Source organism: Sebastes fasciatus, chromosome 22 (assembly GCF_043250625.1).
Source record: "Sebastes fasciatus isolate fSebFas1 chromosome 22, fSebFas1.pri, whole genome shotgun sequence".
Classification (NCBI taxonomy): domain Eukaryota; kingdom Metazoa; phylum Chordata; class Actinopteri; order Perciformes; family Sebastidae; genus Sebastes; species Sebastes fasciatus.
This window is the reverse complement of record NC_133816.1, coordinates 13,934,298-13,954,410: the sequence shown is the minus strand read 5'-3', so window position 1 is coordinate 13,954,410 and position 20,113 is coordinate 13,934,298. Positions and strand designations below refer to the sequence as shown.

General features: G+C 37.8%; 2 protein-coding genes across 2 annotated transcripts in view; both read right to left on the bottom strand.

Moving 5' to 3' along the window:
• Window positions 1-35: 35 nt before the first annotated feature.
• Window positions 36-11,539, bottom strand: LOC141760969 (protein mono-ADP-ribosyltransferase PARP14-like). The gene is made up of 7 exons (XM_074624111.1): window positions 11,256-11,539; window positions 8,649-8,767; window positions 5,208-7,262; window positions 3,836-4,057; window positions 3,524-3,748; window positions 3,132-3,192; window positions 36-1,878 (listed from the first exon to the last, which is right to left on the bottom strand). Exons 1-7 carry the CDS (start codon window positions 11,428-11,430, stop codon window positions 767-769), a joined length of 3,969 nt encoding a protein of 1,322 aa, XP_074480212.1. The 5' UTR covers window positions 11,431-11,539; the 3' UTR covers window positions 36-766.
• A 3,734-nt stretch (window positions 11,540-15,273) lies between these two features.
• LOC141761310 (GTPase IMAP family member 8-like) overlaps window positions 15,274-20,113 on the bottom strand; it is a 29,899-nt gene continuing 25,059 nt past the window's right edge. Inside the window, exon 4 of the mRNA XM_074624645.1 lies at window positions 15,274-16,772. Within this exon, the coding sequence (XP_074480746.1) occupies window positions 15,790-16,772 (983 nt within the window). The 3' untranslated portion in view covers window positions 15,274-15,789. The remainder of the gene's footprint in view (window positions 16,773-20,113) is intronic.

The following is a 20,113-nucleotide window of genomic DNA, read 5'->3' as shown; positions in this document are numbered from 1 at the left end:
CCACGAAGTAAAACAAAGTGGACGAATGAGAAAACTTGTGTGCAATCGTAGCTTTTATTGTTGTAAAATAGATTTATAACAAACAAATAATAGTATAATATAGAAACAGATCAGTGGGAAAAAAAGTAAATTATCATTGAAGTTTCAAACCACCACCGTCAGATAATTAAACACTGTCAATCGCTTCAATGATTTACATATTCAGTTATTTTATACATTGCCAGCATATAAAGATGGTACAAGCCCACTGCCCAATGGTTTTTACATCATTTTCAAATGAGTAATTATAGAGATTTGAATTCCCTCCACCTTTTTCAGAGTCACTGCTTCTCTTGTTTGATCATATTGTGGTTCTGAGCCCCAAACATTCTTCCCTCCAGTTAATACATTTTTGTTTTATTATCAATGGAATAAGTGAAAGTGCGTAAGTGAAAGTTCATGCCCGTAGTGTCAAACCCACAAAGAATTATCACCCGACCCAGCTCTATGGAGCCTTTTTAACCCCTTTAAGCTTGTTTTGGTTTCCTGCAAATTCTTATCCACCTTGTTCCCTAGCAGCAGCAGGCAGCTGTTTTCATCAAAAAAAGCTGTAATAAACCCACTGTACGCTACCTGCCCAGCACCAAATGGCAAACAGACGAAATTGCTGGTGAAAACAGTGGAGCGTTTAGCAGCTAAAGAGCCAGATATTTCCCTCCACTGATGGTGGAGACCAAAACCGAGATAAAAGGAGATTGAATGTTGGATAAACATTCAAACGACAGCTTTAAAGTTGCTTTAAAAAATCTCTTCCTTTGTTTGTGACTGCATTAGCGGCCATCTGTGCTGCCTCCCATGGTGTTTCTGCTTCCTCAGCTGCCTCATGTCCAGTAATACCACCAATTACTCCCCCTACTAAAGCAAAGGCTGTGGTAGACACACCTAACACCACTCCGCCAGCTGACAGCGCTGCTACTTCACCTCCTGCAGCTCCTGCAGCTCCTGCAGCTCCTGCAGCTCCTAATGCTGGAGCTCTTTTCACAAGTTTCATTAATGCTGAACAGTTTTTCACAGCCGTGACAACTAATCCAACCATCACTGCCATGCCAAAAAAAGCTCCTAACAATACTCCTGTTGTAGTACCTGCCAGTTGCGTCAAAAACTTCTTAAACGCTCTATCTTTTGCCTGTTTTCTGATCTCTTCCGGTGACAAGTTTCCCGACGACGTGTTTTGTTTTATGTACTCTTCCTCTATCCGTATGACTTTCTCCATTTCTTGAAACACCTCATTGGTGTAGTAGCCTCCATTGTTTTCCATCACCATCTTGTCTACTGTGTTGAGCAGCTCCTCCACCTGCATCTGGTTGCTCCTGTATTTATTCTGCTGTTTGTTCTTCCAGTATTTATTATCCATGACGTGGCACCGGCCGCCGCACTTCTTCACCAGATCACTCAGATTCTCATTCTCACTGACGAACTTCTCGATTGTCATCCCTTTAGGGAGCTGGTCGCCATGTGTGAAGACAATTACAGCATATTTTAAAACATCTTCAGAGAAATATTTGCATATTTCTGTGATGACAGCCTGCTCGTGCTCTGTGAATTTCTCCACTTTAAACACAATGAAAAAAGCATGAGGCCCAGGAGCGCACTCTGTGAGACACCTCACTATCTCAGGCTCCAGCTTCTCCTTAGATCCGCCTGCATCGAAGAAACCAGGAGTGTCAATCAAAGTGACGCTTCTTCCGTTGACAGATTTGGTTTCAGCTTGACATTTTTTTGTTCCAGAGCTGGGAGTGTGGTTCGTGGCGAACAATTCCTCTCCAAATAAAGTGTTAGCTAGGTTGCTTTTCCCAGATCCAGTTTTCCCCAGCACAACTATCCTCCTTGTAGTTGACACTAGAAGAGAATAATGACTCTGTTAAGTTCATTTGTGTCTTTTTTTTTTTTTTAAGCTTTTAAGAGTAGTTTTATCTTGCTTTTTTCGGAAACAGTAACCAGTACATAGTGTACAGTTTGGCTCAAATAAAGGAGCACTCCTTAAAGGGATAGTTCAGGCGTTTTGAAGTTGGGTTGTATGAGGTACTTATCCATAGTCAGTGTATTACCTACAGTAGATGGCGGTCGGCACAACCCCAGTTTGGAGAAACACCGCACGGGAGCAAAGCAACTTACTGCTGTGGACGGGGGCAGCAATAAAATGCATTTTTAAAAAATTCTAAAAAAATCAATATCAGTTTGAGTGTACGTTATATTTAGAATATTTTCACTGATTTACCTTGCCGTGAGCCAGCCCATTCCAACGAGGAACTGAAGCCGTCGTATCCATCTATGCTCTCGCCAAAGCCTCCAGACTCCATTGAAAAAAACCAGTAATTTTACCTTGCAGAACACGGGAGTTGTTGGTCTACCGCTGCCTCGATCGGTTAGTTTGTTTGTGTTATTGTGTGACTTTGGTTAGTTCGGATTCACCAAAGTCACACAATAACACAAAAAACAAAACAAAAATCGAGGCAGACCAGCAACTGTGTTCTGCGACGTAAAATTACTGTTTTTTTCAATGGAGTCTGGTGGCTTTGGCGAGAGCATGGATAACGGCTTCAGTTCCCTGTCGGAAACATAGACTGTATAGCTGTCTGACAGTAAGGTAAACCGTGACAATATTCTAAATACAGCGTACACTCAAACTGATATTGCATTTTTTAGGTGGCTAAAATACATTTTGCTGCCAGCCCCGTCCACAGCAGCATCTACTGTAGGTAATACACTGACTATGGATAAGTACCTCATACAACCCCACTTCAAAACACTCAAACTATCCATTTAATGATAACACCAGCATGCTCATTTCTGGCGAATAAACAACGATGTTAGGTCCACAGGAGGAAATGTCAATGGCTAATTGCATAAATGAATTATAATGAATTAGTCATCACAGCAGTCACACAGCCAAATCAAATACATGTACTTTTTCAGTGCAAAATCGGCAGAAACTAATATGAATAAGTAACGAATGCACTCAAAAGACACTTCTCCACTGAAAGTTGCCTTTCACTAATGCTTAGATTAGTTACCAGAAAAGAAAAACATGAAGAATGGATGCCTGAGGACTGAATTCCAATTCTTTGCTGTCATATCATATCTATACCAACCTTGGTCTGGTTGGCGAACAAATCTTGTGGGTTGGAAATCTTGCTGGGCAGACTTGAAAGCCTGCAGAGACAAGGAAGTACTGGTTTTAATATCAATTCCAGTATATACTTATGATGCATAAAAAATGTTAATGATGTCTATTGCTTAACGGTTTTAAAATACAATGGATTATAATGGTTAATTACTTAAATAATAATAAAATAATAACAATTTACATTCATTTTTTTTATAAATAGATGTGGCATTCATAAAATAGTGTTATTTTTAACACAGTTAATTGTTTGCAAAAAAAATAAAAATCCAAAACAATCTGGAAAAGACAGATTTTCTAACTCTAACTATATTTCTTGCAACTTGAAGTTTGTTCATGATTAGTCTGTGTTTCCATTACCTCAGTAGCCTCTTTGTCATTGAGGTGGATGACGATGCGGACCCGAAATGGATTAGCGCTGGCTCGGTTCTGTTCAAACACGCGAACTTGCTCCATTATAACCCTGGCTACCACGCTGTCAGGAAAACACAGGGCAATCCCGGCACCGAGCACAGGAAGAGCAACTGATCTAAACCTTCTATTCTCACAGTAGGTTAGGACGTCGTCGATGGCCAGCCTCAGAACCTGGAAAAGGTCAGAATTTGATAGTTTTTAAGGAGGAAATACTTTATTATAGTGAATAAAACTGAAAACACTCCTCCAATATTTCACCTGGACTGCAGTTCCATCTGGGTCATCATCCCAGGGAAGGAGGTTGAGGAAGAACACTGCACTAAATGGAAGTTTGGACAAGCCGTCCACCAGGACTGTGTCACCTCCTGCTTCCTTTCTAAACTTTGTAGTCAGGTGAGGTCCAACCACTTTAAACAAAGTGTTTCCAACACGGGTAGAGAGGGGATCATTGCCAACCATGGGTGATACTAGAGCATCCACCTAAGAGGAGAGCAGGAGATGTGGTGAGGGTTCAACTTCCATTTTATGCAAATTATAGAGTTGTTATCGGAAATGCATCCGATACTGCCTAAAATTCGGTATCGGGTATCAGCAAGTACGCCAGTCTATGCACCGATCCCAAACCATAATTTATTAATCCAGAAAAATATCAGATTGTTTAACCGAAAATTACTTCTTCTTCGCCGCTCCAAAACAGTAGCCTTCACTGTGCTGTCGCCCTGGATGTATCATGACTGCCACTGGCAACTACTGTTTTAGAGCAGCGAAGAAGAACTGATTGCAGGTAGTTTGTCACGTGACGATAGCAAACAACAGTGCGGTGCTGGTGGAGTGTAACGGTAACGGCAAAAAAAAATATTTTACCCCTATCCCGTATTAGCCTGTGACGGGAGACTTTGGCCAATCACAGGTCATTTCAGAGAGAGCGTTCCTATTGGCTGTTTATTCAACGGAGGCAGCTGTCAATCACTCGCAAACTTCAATCAAACGGTCAAACTAGGCAGAGTTGATCAAATATGAATCAATATTCTGTTACTGTAATGCCTATTTCTCACCTCAAATGTTTCCAGAATCATCTTGTAGTGTACTGTTTAGCTGTAAAATGAGAAAGTTTTTGACCTGGCAGCCATGTTGAGATCAGTTGAGGAAATACCAAGCACTGCCCACCAACCGGAGCAAACTTTCTAATTTTATAGCTAAACAGTACACTTCAAGATGTTATGTTATTGAAAACATTTGAGAAGAGAAATAGGCATTAAAGTAACAGAATATGATTAATATTTGGACAGCGCTGCCTAGTTTGACCGTTTGATCGGAGTTCGCGAGTGATTGACAGCTGTCTCCGTTGAACGAACAGCCAATAGGAACGCTCTCTCTCTGAAATGACCTGTGATTTTTTAAAGCTTGAAAACAGAGCCATGAGGAGGTGCAGAAATCTAGTTTTCTCTCAGAACACTTGAATTACAATATGCTGAAAGGTTATTATGGAATGTTTGCCCAATGACGCCAAAAACATCCTGCCTACTACAGGTTCAATTTGGGCACCAAAGGGCAAAAACATAAATCAGCGCCTATGCCTCCAATGATCAGATTTGATACATTTTCTTTAAATCTCAGTAAAGTTTCTCACCTGCTGAGTCTCGATGGTTCCCTGAACGATCTCTACATGGACACCACCTCCAGGAGCTCCAGATGTGGCTCCTCTTTGGAACCCCAGATCACTTGGTGCACTGTTTCCGGTACTTGTCCCTTGCAGAAGCCGGTCACATGCTTCCTGCATGGCCCTCACCACCTCTCCTCTGTTATCAATCAGGATGATTCTGCTCAGACTGCGCCCTCCCTGACTGCCAAACTCCTTAACGGCACATACAATAGCCTCAGAGCACACAGTGACAGGAACCCCGAATGACCCTGAGCTGATACAGGGCATGGCTATAGACCTGAACTTCATCCTCTCTGCTAAATCCAGAGCAGTCTGAACAGTTTTTTTCAGTAAGATCCTTTCTCTGCCACCTGATTTTCCACCTACAGGACCAACAGCATGCAGCAGTTTCTTACATTTTAAGTTCCCCCCTGTGGTCACCACCACATCACCTGTAGGGATTTTTCCGGTCTGCTTTATCAAAGCTCTGCTCTCCTTCTGCACCTCAGGGCCACCTGCTTTGCTCAGTGCAGCAGCAACCCCTCCACCGTGGTCCAGATCTTCATTGGCGGCGTTCACCACGGCATCAGCATCCTGTTTGGTGATGTCACCCTGACACACCAGCACCTGGAGCCCGTCGCGAAGGCTGTAGGTAGCAACTGTTGTGTTCACTTCACTCAAGGTCAAAGATGCCAGATCATGTGCAACATTTGGGAGTTCAACTTTCCCAGTGGGATTTTGGGAATATTTTACTGTCCCTAACGGGTCAATGGGGGCTCTATCCTGAACAATGGAGTCCAGAAATGGACCCAGCCTGTTTCTGACCTCAGTCACTCTTCCGGATGGACCTTCCAGCGCCACAATGGGCCCAGAGGCAGATGTTGAGGGATGGAAGGTAACCCCTGAATAGTCAAAACCCTGCAGTTGAAGCCATTCTGTCAACACTTGTTCTGACACTATGAAAGGCAGAGGGATTAGGCTTTGCACACTGGACTGGTCCAAAATAAACTGTATGACAGCTTCATTCAGCTCTTCAACCTCTTTGGTGTGGCCCAGTAGCCACACCGTGCTGTCTGAGCCAAACACCACATGAGCCCTGTATTGCCCTTGGTTCATCTCATTTGTCTTGGACTTAAGCTGTTCCCGAAGGTCAGATGGCACAGCGGAGCAGTTAGGAACATCAATCTTGACTTCCTTGATCTCACCTTGCAGTGCCTTTTCAGCTTCATCAAGATGATCAGTGGAAAGGGATAAGAAACGTAGCTCTGTGTCTCGTAACTCTACTTCCACCTTGTCACCAACACCTAAAAAGTCACCTAGCACCCCTGGGCCTCCGTATGCCTTTCTCAAGAAGGCCAGAAAATGTGTGCTCTTGTCAGAAACTGTCCTTTCTAAGACCAATTTCTCCTGATCAGAGATCCAATCTCCAGCATTAAGTCTCTCCTCCAGAGAACCTTCCAAAATTAACTGACCTGCAGCTCCCTGCGTGACCTTCAATCCTGGAAAATCTCGCCCCAAACTGTGCTCAATCTCTTTCCAGAGGAGGCGAAGCTTGGCCTCGCCCAGTCGACGAACACTGGTTTGCTTCTCACTTAAACGAGACCCTCGTTTAAAATGCGAGCCCTCTACATCCATCAACCTGGCTTTCACCTGAGAACACTCCCCAACAACAACAACCAGCCCAGCCTCGCTGTACACCTTCACCTCATCTGTGGTCTGAGGAGAGCTGCAGGACTGACGCAAAGCTTTAACTTTGTGAGGGTCCGCCTCATAGTGCCACATGTAGCCATCAAAGACTTTGTCTACCTCTGCTTTCCAATTTCTAACTTCATCTGCAGAACCAAGTTGAGCTAAAAGGCTAACTAAAACCCTCCCCTCCTCTGGAAACAGCTGAGCAGAGCAGGCAACAGAGGAGAGCTGTTTCTCTAGTTCTTTCCCAGCCTTGGGGCATTCCTTCAGATAACGTAGGAGGTAAGAGTCAGATCGTAGTTCATATTCTTCACCACTTGGTGGAGGAGTTGAGGCAGGAATGGACTGTGGGTTCTGTGTTGAAAAAGAGACATCAAAATAATGATAACATATTACTGGTGTTGTATGAATAGAAACAGTTGAATTGTTACATCGAAGCCCATCATATTATGATCATTTACAGTGTTTAAAGAGGACCTATTATGCTCATTTTCAGGTTCATACTTGTATTTGGGGTTTCTACTAGAACATGGTTACATGCGTTAATGTTCAAAAAACGCTTTATTTTTCTCATACCAGCTGTTATACCAGCACCTCTTTTCACCCTCTGTCTGAAACGCTCTGTTCGAGCTCCCGCCCCCCTCACTCCCGAAAAGCCCAGTCTGCTCTTGATTAGTCAGCTGGCCCACTCTGTTGTGATTGGTCAACCGAACCAAACGCTTCGGACTCCGCTCCAGCTCCGCTCTAACTAGCTTTGTTTGAGGGCGTGCAAAACTAGCCGCTAGGAAGGTATTATGCAAATGTGTTACTTGGTGACATCACCACGCCACGGAAGATAAGGAGGGATTTCAAGCAAGATGTTTCAGGCAATTCGAGGGCAGTGCCACTGGAATGAGTTTTGAAGTGGCTGGGCGATATGGAGAAAAGCAAATATCACAATATTTTTGGCCAAATACTTCGATATCAATATTGTATTGTTGGTTGGCACTTTTAAAAATATTTACACTATTACATTTTTGATAAATAATCATCAGTATTGTGGGTATAATGACTAAGTGGGTAAAGACAAATAATAGAACAGCTAGAAGGGTCAAATCACATCACTCTACTGTAATGCAGCCTTTAAAACTAGGAAAAGACAACACTTATGCCATATCACGATATTACGATATCCAAAATCTAAGACGATATCTAGTCTCATCTCACGATATCAATATAATATTGATATACTGCCCAGCCCTAGTGGGGGGGACATCCAGTTTTGCATGACATAATATGGTGTTTTCCCTCATGATTTTGTGAGACTGGTGGGGGACCTTGGACCTTCTAGGTTGGTCTGGGGGCAGGCTCACCCAGAAGAAAACTTTATAGATTTTAAAGTTAAATGCATCAATCTAGTGCACTTTAAGAGCAAAATTAAGAGGATATATCTATAAAGAACGTTGTGCTCTAGTGAGCAATTTAATCATAAACACATTAGTTTTATATGAATGGTGATGACACGGCAGAAAGTGTAACTTCGCCATGGACTTTGGGCTTATTAACTTTGCAGACCTTTTACATGCACAGAAAACTATACTAACACACTAAAGGAAAGGGAAAAAGCATAATAAGTCCTCTTTAAGATGCAGTATATAACCTATTTGGTGTTATATAACTACATGAAATGGGGAAGTTATACATTTAAATTTATTTTTTGAACACACAATTTTGACTGGATGACAGAAATGTTGTGTTAACCTGTACTGGAGCTGTGAAATCCTGGCTTGGAGAGGAGGTGTGCGGATCCAGGCTGCCTCGGACAGTGAACACCAGACCATCCACGTCATGCTCACATCTCTCCAGGACCGCCTGCTGATCTGAGACAGAAAATGAGTTTTGAGTAAGGACAGGCTGCTCATTTGACAAAAAAAAACAAAGACTCTTTATTTGATGATACTCTCCTTTTCTGTCACTTATTGTTAGAAAATAAGGAATGTATGTTTGTGGAGCAACATTACCCTTACGAAAAAGTAGTATACTTATGAAGTATTCTTAAGTTCAAGTATATTTCCCCAAAAGTATACTTTATGTAGTAAGTATACTAATATCAATGTACTAGTAGTATACTTGTCAGTGTACTAATTCAATACTTCAACAAACAATATTGAACAATAATGAATAAAGACTAATAGTTTTGATGCATTTAAAACTTTAAAACTTAAAAATGTATATATGCTTCTGTTTACTTTTCCCTTTCCTTTATTTCTGTATTTATTTTTGTTAAATTTAAAAAAAAAAAATGAAATGTATTTTCGTGTAAGTAAAAGTCATGAAAACAATAAAAAAAAATAAAAAAAATAAATGATAATAAATATGTCATTAAATATAGCAAAAATAATATTAAAAATGAATGGAGTCATTAAATAATTGATAACAGGTGACAAATTGATATTTCTGTTTTGCTTCTTTATTTATTTATCTTTGAATTAAATGCCTCATTTATTTACTCTTCTATTTAATTTTCCTCTTTATTTATTTACGTATTTATTTTTATTAAATTTTAAATGTATTTACTTATGTTTGCATATCTGCCGAGGAGATTAAACAACCATTCACACTTGACCGGACCTGAGAGTATTTCACACCTGGCATCAACTGACTCTAAAGACTCCAATGACCCATGTGACTGTCATACACACCTGGCATCAGCTGACTCTAACGACACATAACTATATTCGCCACACCTAGGAGCACCATTGCACTGAGTGGTTTCTATCATCCTGCTAACGACCCCACAGAGGTTAAATTCCTGGGTTCCCAGGCCCTGTAACAGTGTCTTTTAACAGAATTTTACTTGTAACAGAGTATCGCATAAAGAAATGTATACATACATAGATAAATAGATTCTGTATATTTAAATATAAAAATAAATGCAAAAATAAATAAATAATAAATACAAAAATAAATAAATGCAAACATAAGTAAATATATTTAAAATTTAATAAAAATAGATACATAAATAAATAAAAGGGAAAATTAAACAGAAGGGTAAATAAATAAGGCAATTAATACAAAGATAAATAAATAAGGCAATTAATACAAAGATAAATAAATAAAGAAGGAAAACAGAAATATAAATTTGTCACTTGTTATCAATTAATTAATGACTACATTTATTTTTAATATTTTTTTTTGCTATATTTAATGACATATCTATTTATTTATCGAGTCATTTATTTATTTTTTTAATTGTTTTCAGGACTTTTACTTACACGAAAATAAATAATAAATGCAAAAAATAAATAAAACATTTGAAATTTAACAAAAAGTGAAACGTCTTCAAGAATCAAAACCAAGTCCAGTTGCTGCTGATTTAACCCAGGCTACTCGGATACCAGGACCTGGAGGACTGAAAACCTTCACAAACAATAAGACTATAAATGATATTAAATAATGAATAATGAATAAAGATTATAGTTTTGAAGCATTTAGGCATATTAGAAAGACATTAAATATCAATAGTTTTATTGACTATTTGTTTGAGGAAGACCTACACCCACTGGGGCTTGGGTGTCCCACATCTGGCAGTGTCCCACTTTACTGCAACTCACCCTACATTGATGATATATATATATATATGTATAAATATATATATATATATATATACTTGCTTCAAAACTATAGTCTTTATTCATTATTTAATATTATTTATAGTCTTATTGTTTGTGAAGGTTCTGTGCTTGGTTTAGATTCTTGAAGACGTTTCACTTTTTGTTAAATTTCAAATGTTTTATTTATTTTTGCATTTATTATTTATTTTCGTGAAAGTAAAAGTAATGAAAACAATAAAAAAAAAATTACACGATAAATAAGTAAATGTCATTAAATATAGCAAAAAAAAAGGCTAATAGTTTTGAAGCATTTAAAACTTAAAAACTTAAAAATGTATTTACTCTTCTGTTTACTTTTCCCTTTCCTTTATTTTGGTATTTATTTTTGTTAAATTTCAAATGTTTTATTTATTTTCGTGTAAGTCAAAGTACTTTGTATTAATTGCCTTATATATACTGTATATATATATATACATATATATATACAGTATATATATACAGTATATATATATTGATATTTCCAAGTCTTATAGCCTATTCAAGACTTTCAAACCTCATCTCTGGCAGCACTTTTTTTAAGTTTCACTTTCTCGGAAGCTTCATTTTACAGTTTCGATTTCAATCTCACAGATTTCCTGTTGAATCTGTGGCATAATTAAGCGTTCAATATTTGAATATTACTATTTAATATCACTATTAGTTTACTATGACAGTTATTATAATGAATGTATGGCGTTTTTAGGGCCTGGCCTACCTCTTTGATATGAGAAAGCAACGCTGTAGATGTGATCATTCTCCCTCCTCAGAGCTCCGCAGTCTCCTCCGCCAGATCTGCGACGAACTCGGAAATGCTTTTCTATTCTCTTCACCTGCTCCTCTGACAGGCTCTGGCTCTCAAAGAAAACCGGGTACTGGTAGTTGTCACCCATAGTTAGTGAAGGGATAAATGAAGACAAACATCTGAAGCGTCAGGGTTCAGGGAGCAGTGTGTTTACAATGTAAACACGTCTGATTCCTGCTGGATGAACTGAGCCCCTAGTGGTGAGACAGCAGAGAAACACACAACAGGGAGGGACCTTCCTGCCAAAATAAAAAAAAATAATAAAAAAAAATTAAAAATTAAAAATTAAAAAAAATACAAATAAAAAAAATAAAAAAATAAATAAACACAGCCATTAATTAATTGATAAAATGTGACATAAATTAATATTTGTTTTGATTTGTTTCTTTATTTATTTATCTTTGTATTAATTCCCTTATTTATTATTACTATTAGTATTATTATTTATTTACGTATTTATGCATTTATTTATCTAATTATTTCAAAGATAATATTAAAAATAAATGTAGCCATTAATTACTTGATAACATGTGACATAAATTGATATTTCTGTTTTGATTTGCTTCTTTATTTATCTTTGTATTAATTCCCTTATTTATTTACTCTTCTGTTTAATTTTCCCTTTTATTTATGTATTTATTTTTAATAAATTTTAAATGTATTTATTTATGTTTGCATTTATTATTTTATTTATTTTCCCTTTGCATTTCACCCTGTATTTATTTCCCAAAATGTATTTATTTTATTCTTTTCTTTATACATTTCTTTATGCATTTCTGCCTCATTATGCAAATGAGGGGGCTATCACTACTGTAAAAGTAGTAATACCACAGTGTGTCTCTGTTACAAGTGAAAGTACTGAAATTAGAAATTAAATAAATAAATTACTCGATAAATAAAGAAATTACATTAAATATAGCAAAAATACTATTTAAAATAAATGTAGCAATTAATCAGTTGATGAAATGTGATTTAAATTAATATTTCTGTTTTAATTTGCTTATTTATGCTTATTTATCTTGTCTCCTGTTTAATCTTCCCTTTCATTTATTATTTATGTATTTATTTTTATTAAATTTGAAATGTATTTATTTATTTTTGATTTACTTTACATTTATCTTTTAACTTATTTATTTCTGCATTTATTTGTATGTATTAATTTTAGGGCTGTCAACATTAACGTGATAGTATTATTAATCAATGCTAAGCAGAGGGCAGTGTCTCCAGGGACCTAAACAGAACAGTAGAGTTCAGTCATTTGATCAAATAGATACGTTGCATATATTTCTTGAAATTATACACAAAGTTAACACAGATAAAACTATATTTTATTGACTTTGATGTTTATTACTGGTACTTGTTGTTTATTGAATGTTTTATTACTGATTTTATGTGATGTAAGGTGACCTTGTGTGCCACGAAAAGCACCATTAAATAAAATATATTATTATTATTTATGAGGTGCTTACGGTTATCTCAAGTTTAACTGACTGACTCACTGATTATGACGGGCTGAGTGTCAAAGTCCTGTTACAGAGCAGCTTATCAGCTCTTTTCTTTACTTTGCCTCTGTCAGCTTCTCTTTATATGGCTATTTGTCTTTCGCACATACTTTTATACATTTCTCATGATGAACGATTGACAGATGAATAGACTGACAGATGATGATGTAGCTCCGTACGCTACCCTCAGAAAATGGCAACGCTCCCCAGAATGCTCTGCGATTCCCATTCTCTATACAACAGTATCTGTAATAGTAACTGACCGACCTGAGTAGTGTCCAAAAACCAAAATTTTATATATTTTTTTACCATCTGAGACAAGTGTGTAGTTCCCTACATACAACAGTGTGAATTATTTATGATTTCTGACACATGAAGTATCTCCAGACACCAAAACAAGATGAACTTATCAGATTTGATATGCAAACAATCTGCCTATAAGTGTCCTGTCAAGAGACGAATGCCAATCAGAAACAATGGCTTGTGCGTACATATTTATTTATTTATTTTATATTTATATAATATTCCAAATGATCATAAACACCCTCTTCTGCATATAAATGCTCCAATGTGGCATATATTACTTCACGTCAACCAGCATGTTGTTCCTCCTCAGAACAGGCCTCTGATTGAAGGTTTCTCTGCACTGAGGACAGCTGTAGTCTCCCTTCCTCTCTCCCTGGACCCAGAAACCCTCAATACAGCTCCTGCAGTAAGTGTGTCCACAGGGAATGGTGACTAGCTCTTTTAGCAGGTCCAGACACACTGAACAGCAGAACTGATTCTGGTCCAAATCAACACCACGTGGCTCCTGCTGCTGCTGCTGCTGCTGCTCTGCCATTTTGATGAACATGAGGTGAAGACGACCACAAACTCGTGAGTTTCACTTTGTCTTTATAAACTTGTGATTCTTTGCACAGAGGGGCGTATACTGACGTCACTCACAGGTGCCAGTTTATAGGTAGTTTTAGCCAAAAAAGGGAGGACAGTTAGTTTAAACAGGGTAAACTATGGCTAAAACTAGCCTTAAACTAGCACACGTTATATAAAACAGGGTAAACTATGGTTAAAACTAGCCATAAACTAGCACACGTTATATAAAACAGAGTAAACTATTGCTAAAACTAGTCTTAAACTAGCACATGTTATATAAAACAGGGTAAACTATGGCTATAGCTGGCCTTAAACTAGCACACGTTATATAAAACAGGGTAAACTATGGTTAAAACTAGCCTTAAACTAGCACACGTTATATAAAACAGGGTAAACTATGGCTAAAACTAGCTTTAAAAGCGTTAAACGATAATCAATTATCTTCAAAACTTTACATGTTAAGAAAGGTTGTACCATTTCATAGAAACATAAAGGAAGTGAGTGAATATTTGTTGCAGTTATGTTTTTTACAACTTAATTGAAATACGGACACACTTCTGCACATTAGAAAGCAGCTCCATAATTACTATATAACATAAACCAGTGGCATTATAAGACAGGAATTCATTTAATTATGATAAATAATAAAGAGTGGTCAAAACGTGAAATATGTTTTACAATGTCTTCCACAGGAGAAGCAGTTTTTTGGGCTTTTCGATTACAGAAATTGCTCAGGGACGCAGACATTAATCCACATTAGGTGAAAAAAGTCTGAAATTGACACAGTGAGAATTAACCCATTCGTGCCTGCAGCTGAGACTTTTTCAAATTTCCTTTGGTGAAGTGTTTTTTAGGCTAGCCTAAACACAAATCTAAAAACATTGTCAAAATCGGTCAAACCTGTAAAATATGTTTTTTTCTTATCACACCATATTATTTGGGCACATGAGACTACTGTTTTTACAATATACTCCAGCATATTTTAGGAAAAAAACATTACTCTCATGTGCCCAAAGACTAAATATAGTTTGATAATAAAATGGCTGTATCTCAGAAACTACAAGGAGCAAAATCAAGTATTTGGTATCTATGAACTCATAACAAGTTGGATATCAAAGATATGCACACATGTGCAATGTGGAAAACATTAATATGGAAAACATTTCATGAACACAATGTTAGTGTTTTTCCTCATTTTTCAAAAATCCTGACTTTGACTATTAATAATAATAAAAGTGTGATTTTTCATGTAATTTAAAAAATTCAAAATTGTACTGTTAGATACCTGCCCAAAGTATGTCCACACCAAATTCCAAGACTTTAGACCATTAGGGCATTTTTACTTATCATACTAAATACAGTCTTTGGGCACAAATGGGTTAATCAAATCTTATCATTCATGGTCATTAAATTTAATTGTAGATGGCAAGACAAAAGAGAGACTGAAAAAAAACGATCAACACATATTGGATTAGATTCAACTTTATTTTCATTGCACAGAGTACAGGTACTGAGACAACGAAATGCAGTTTAGTATCTAACCAGAAGCGCAAAAAAAGAACAATTATATATAGAATAAGTTTAGAATAAAAACAGTACACGCAGCTGTTGTTGAATCATTCAAAACAAAAAACACTTCAATAAAGAGTAAAATAGTTAAAGCAACATTGTGGGAAATGTAAAATACATGATTATTAATCACTTCCATCTTTCAAAAAAATCATTTTATAACAGTCTAATAATTTCCTAATTCATAATGAATGTTTTCAAACTCTCTCTAAAACAACTGATTTTCCATAGGATTTCATTCAAAATTTAATAACATGTCGTCATCAATATTTTCTCAAATGTATACTAATTATTTGTTACTGTGACGCTCACAATTAACAGAAGGAATAGGAAGTAACTGCAGCTTGATTGTTAAATCCTGGTTTTACTGTTTCACATATTCATAAAACAATTAGCCCATTGTTGATTTTTAACCTGTTTTATGTGTTTTATATAACAAACATCGAGCTGCTGCTCCTATCGTCAATACTATCTGTGTGGTTTTGATCTGCTGCAACCCCAGATTACTTCAAGATAGCCTTTACTGTCTTGTCTATGGCTTGCCCTGTAGTTTCTGCTCCTTCAGCTGCATCATATCCTATCTGAACGCCCTTTGCTACTCCCTTTAGTGCGGCCGATGCAACCATTCCTCTTGCTAGTGCTGGAAAATCGGAAAGATTCTGAAGATTTTTAACAATATCTGCAACCATCCCTACCACACCAAGCAAAGCTCCCAACAATGCTCCTGCTGCAGTACTTGCTAATCTGATCAATAACCTGTTAAAAACACTAATTTTAGCTTTGTTTCTAATCTCTTCCTGTGACATGTTTCCTGACGACTGCCTGATGAGTTCTTCCTCTCTCTGTATTTCTCTTTTCACCGCTTGTAGCATCTCATTGGTGTAGCAGCTTCCTTTGTTTGCCTCAATCATCTTGTCCAGTGTGTTGAGTAGCTCTGCCACCTGGAACCGGTTACTTCTGTAGTCGTCCTCCTCGCCGTTTTTCCAGTATTTATTATCAACGACGTGGCACCGGCCGCCGCACTTCTTCACCAGATCACTCAGATCTATATTCTGACTGACAAACTCCTCGATTGTCATCCTTTCAGAGAGCTGGTCACCATGTGTGAAGACAACTGCGGCATATTTTAAAGCTTCCTCTGAGAAATACTGGCATATTTTAGCGATTACAGCTTTCTCTTGCTCTGTGAATTTCTCCACTTTGAGCACAATGAGAAAAGCGTGAGGCCCAGGAGCGCACTCTGTGATACATCTCACTATCTCAGCCCTGAGAAGCGTCTCAGACCCACATGTGTCAAAAAAACTGTGAGTGTCGATCAATGTGATGCTTTTCCCGTTGATAGATTTGGTTTCTGCTTGAGAGAGACTTGTTTCAGAGATGGGAGAATGGTTTATCTTGAACGCATCCTCTCCCAATATGGTGTTAGCCAGGCTGCTTTTCCCAACTCCAGTTTTTCCCAGTAATACGATCCTCCTTGAAGTCAGCACTATAGAAGAGAACAAGCATACTGTAATATTTCACCAGAAATAGTATGCAATTTGCGCACTATTGGTTTCATACTAAGGTTTTGGACACACTAAAAAAATCTCACATACTGTTTTAGCGTACTAAATAGCATGTATGGAATTTCGGACGCAACCATGGTCTCTGTCTTAGTTTACTGTGTTGGCATGCTAACATTTGCTCATTAGCACGAAAGAAAAAGTACGATAAGGAAGATTTAAAATGCCTAAATTAAAACAAATAAAGTGAAATACGATACATATGGTAATATGTATTTCCTTTTTGATGTATGCATGTACAGTGTTATACTTACATGAAATACATATGTTAAAGGACAATTATTAAGCTTTACAATTTGTACTATATTAAAATTTGTGTTTGATTGTTTTTTATTTAGACATTATAAATCTTCCATAGTACAGCTGAGGCTGATGGGAATGTAATTTGTTTTGCAAGTATAAACCAAAGTATTGAACAAATTATATTTTTGGCCTGATGATGGCGCCAGATGAAAAGTTAAGGGATCATCAAAGTGAATACAATTCAATCATTAACTGTGAACTTGGCCCATAAATCTTCTAATAATGAAAACATTGTGTCAGGTCAGGTTAAGTATTCTATGGATAATTCAGCCAGCAAGCTTGAACTGAAGTTTCCATTTCTTTCTTTTAAATTTGTGCGTGGCAGAATCAAGTACACTGATACAATGCTGAAAAAGTCAATTTGCTTAAGCACAAATTAAATGAACAAATTAAGTATTTCCATTTCATGCTACTTATACTTCTACTATACAGAGGAAAATACTGTACTTTTTACTCCACCATGCATTTCTGACAGATATAGTTACTATATTCCTTAAGTAAAATGTTGCTTAAGTAAAAGTATGTAAGTATTATCAGCAAAGTGTACCTAAAGTAGAAAAAAATCCCACTTTTTTATTTAAATTATTATTATTGGTGATGCATGAATGTATAAGTAAGTATATAATATTGTTGGGTAGTTTAATCTTTATTTTCATTATGTAACATTTTCAACACAATATTTGTAATGAAGTACTTTTACAGTGTAGTGTTGCTACTTCATACAGTAATCTGAATACTTCATCCACCACTGCACTGATATGAAGCAAGCTCAACTCACCGGCCATGTTGCAAAAAAAAGAAAAATCACTCTATGTAGTCACCCGGACTGCTGGATGTCCTTGTTGGGTGTTTTTCCACCTGTCTTCTCTTGCTGTGGCTTGACTGTACTTTCAATTTACATAACCAGCCATCAAAACATTTTTAAAATCAATTCTAAAGGCAATTGTAAGCCGGTGTCGGGATGCAGGGATCGGTGAAATATGTTTCCTTGTAACACTATTTTGAACAAGCCTCAGACAGGGAGGAAATGTTTTCCTAATGCCGGTAAATAGGGCATTACAGAAGGTCATGAATGCATGAATGACAGTTTCCAGATGAGCAGGTTTAATCGGAACCTCATGTGATGCTTAGTAGACACCACCCTGACTCTGCAGGCCTACTGTTTAGGGTGGGGACTGTGGTTGGGAAGGTACAGGTTTAATCGGTTTATTAATGGAAACAGTCGTATTCAGCTAGAGAGTATTAACAGGCTATATAACCAGTCTAACATGGCATTAACTGAAGTGGCCAACAGTTGGGTACTCCACCCACCAGGACAGATTTTGACTGTGACGTACTCACACAAATTGTGCCCAGGGCACAGAAAACTATTGGCAACAGGTAAATGCAGCTACAAGATGATGTGGGTCCCTCTCCTACAAATTCCCATGCAACTTAACTGTGTTCTCAATTAGGGTTACGTTTCGAGGGAAACATATTTTCTTCCAGATTACGGTCGCAGTTTTAAACAGACAACGAATGTTGTAAATGGAACCAAAACAAAGATGCAACAAAACTACTTGGTTACGTTTAGTAAAACATCATGGTTTGGCCTAAAATAAGTACGTTTGTCACGTGACGGACGTAAATTAAATTAAGTCAACGTTGACTTTTGGTTTCACACGGGACACCCAAAGCGGTTTCCTGGGTGAAAGTCCAGTGTTTGTTTGGACTTCCGTGGACTATGATTAGAAACGTATTTGTGATTAATCAAAAACAAACAGGCAACCCTATCCCAACTTTTCAAATACCACCGTTGGTATGTGCCCCTCGACATTAGATACCGACTCACGGAGGCACCCTTTAGCGACTGTAAAGCAGGGGACAGTCCAAGCCGACATCAAAGAACCAGCAGCAACGAAGGCCATCCGGTGAGTTGCCTCACGTCGCCTTTGTCTTGGCCAAAAAAGCTGCACTTGAACACACCGCAAAGACGACGGCCGACGACCAACTACCACATACGTTCTGCGCCTGCGTGAGATGAAATAACTCTCCACACCAGCAGGTCGCAGTAGTCTGGAAAAAAAAGGGAAACCGGAAGACCAAGGACAGCGGATATAAAAGCCGTTCTTATGATATGTACATGATATAAAACGGTGTCTGCCGACTATTTGACCTCAGATCACCGCCACGGGCAGACTAGAGCCGACGGCACGGGACACACCGGAAAAACTAGGCCGACGGAGGCTCATCGTCGACCCCAAACTGTCCGACGGCTGACCTTCGGCTTGGTGTGTCAGGGCCCATGCAGTTTTGTTTTTCGGAAACACAATTTTTAGGAAACCAGGCAGCTCACAAACACAGCCACATTCACTGCCTAAATTTGATTTAAAAACTCAGTATCATGAGTGCATTTTACATGTATACCGTATAGTAAAAAGCACAATATCCTGTAGCATTAGGTGTCTTGTTAAAGGCATCAATATTATCATACTTAATAATCATTGGAATACTGTACGTAGACTTTGTGTCAAGAGGGAGGATGGCAGCTGCACATTTTCATACCTTTTTAGGGTGGAGTGTTTTGTCTCTGAGTGAGACGGAACAAGCTGAAAGGAATTTTTAATCTGTTTTTATTGGCAGCATCGATCGATACTCAACTGTACAAGTAAACAAACTGAAGACAATGAGGCTTTTGTGTGTGACGTGTGGCCGGTATTCTGGTCTTTTGTTGTTTGCTGTTGTATTGTTTTGGGGAACTTCAGAAATTCAGATTAAAATCTGCTTCAGAATGTACATTAACAAGTGACTCTGTAGTCTGATGAAAGGATATTTAGCACAACAATTTTCCTCCTGTGATTTGGAGGTCTATGGGACGACAGCGTATTAGAGCCGTTGTAGGTAAAAAAATCTAATAATTACAGAGCGGGGCAGAAAATACTTATCAGTAAGATCAATTCATTGTTGGTTTTGGTCTTTTTAA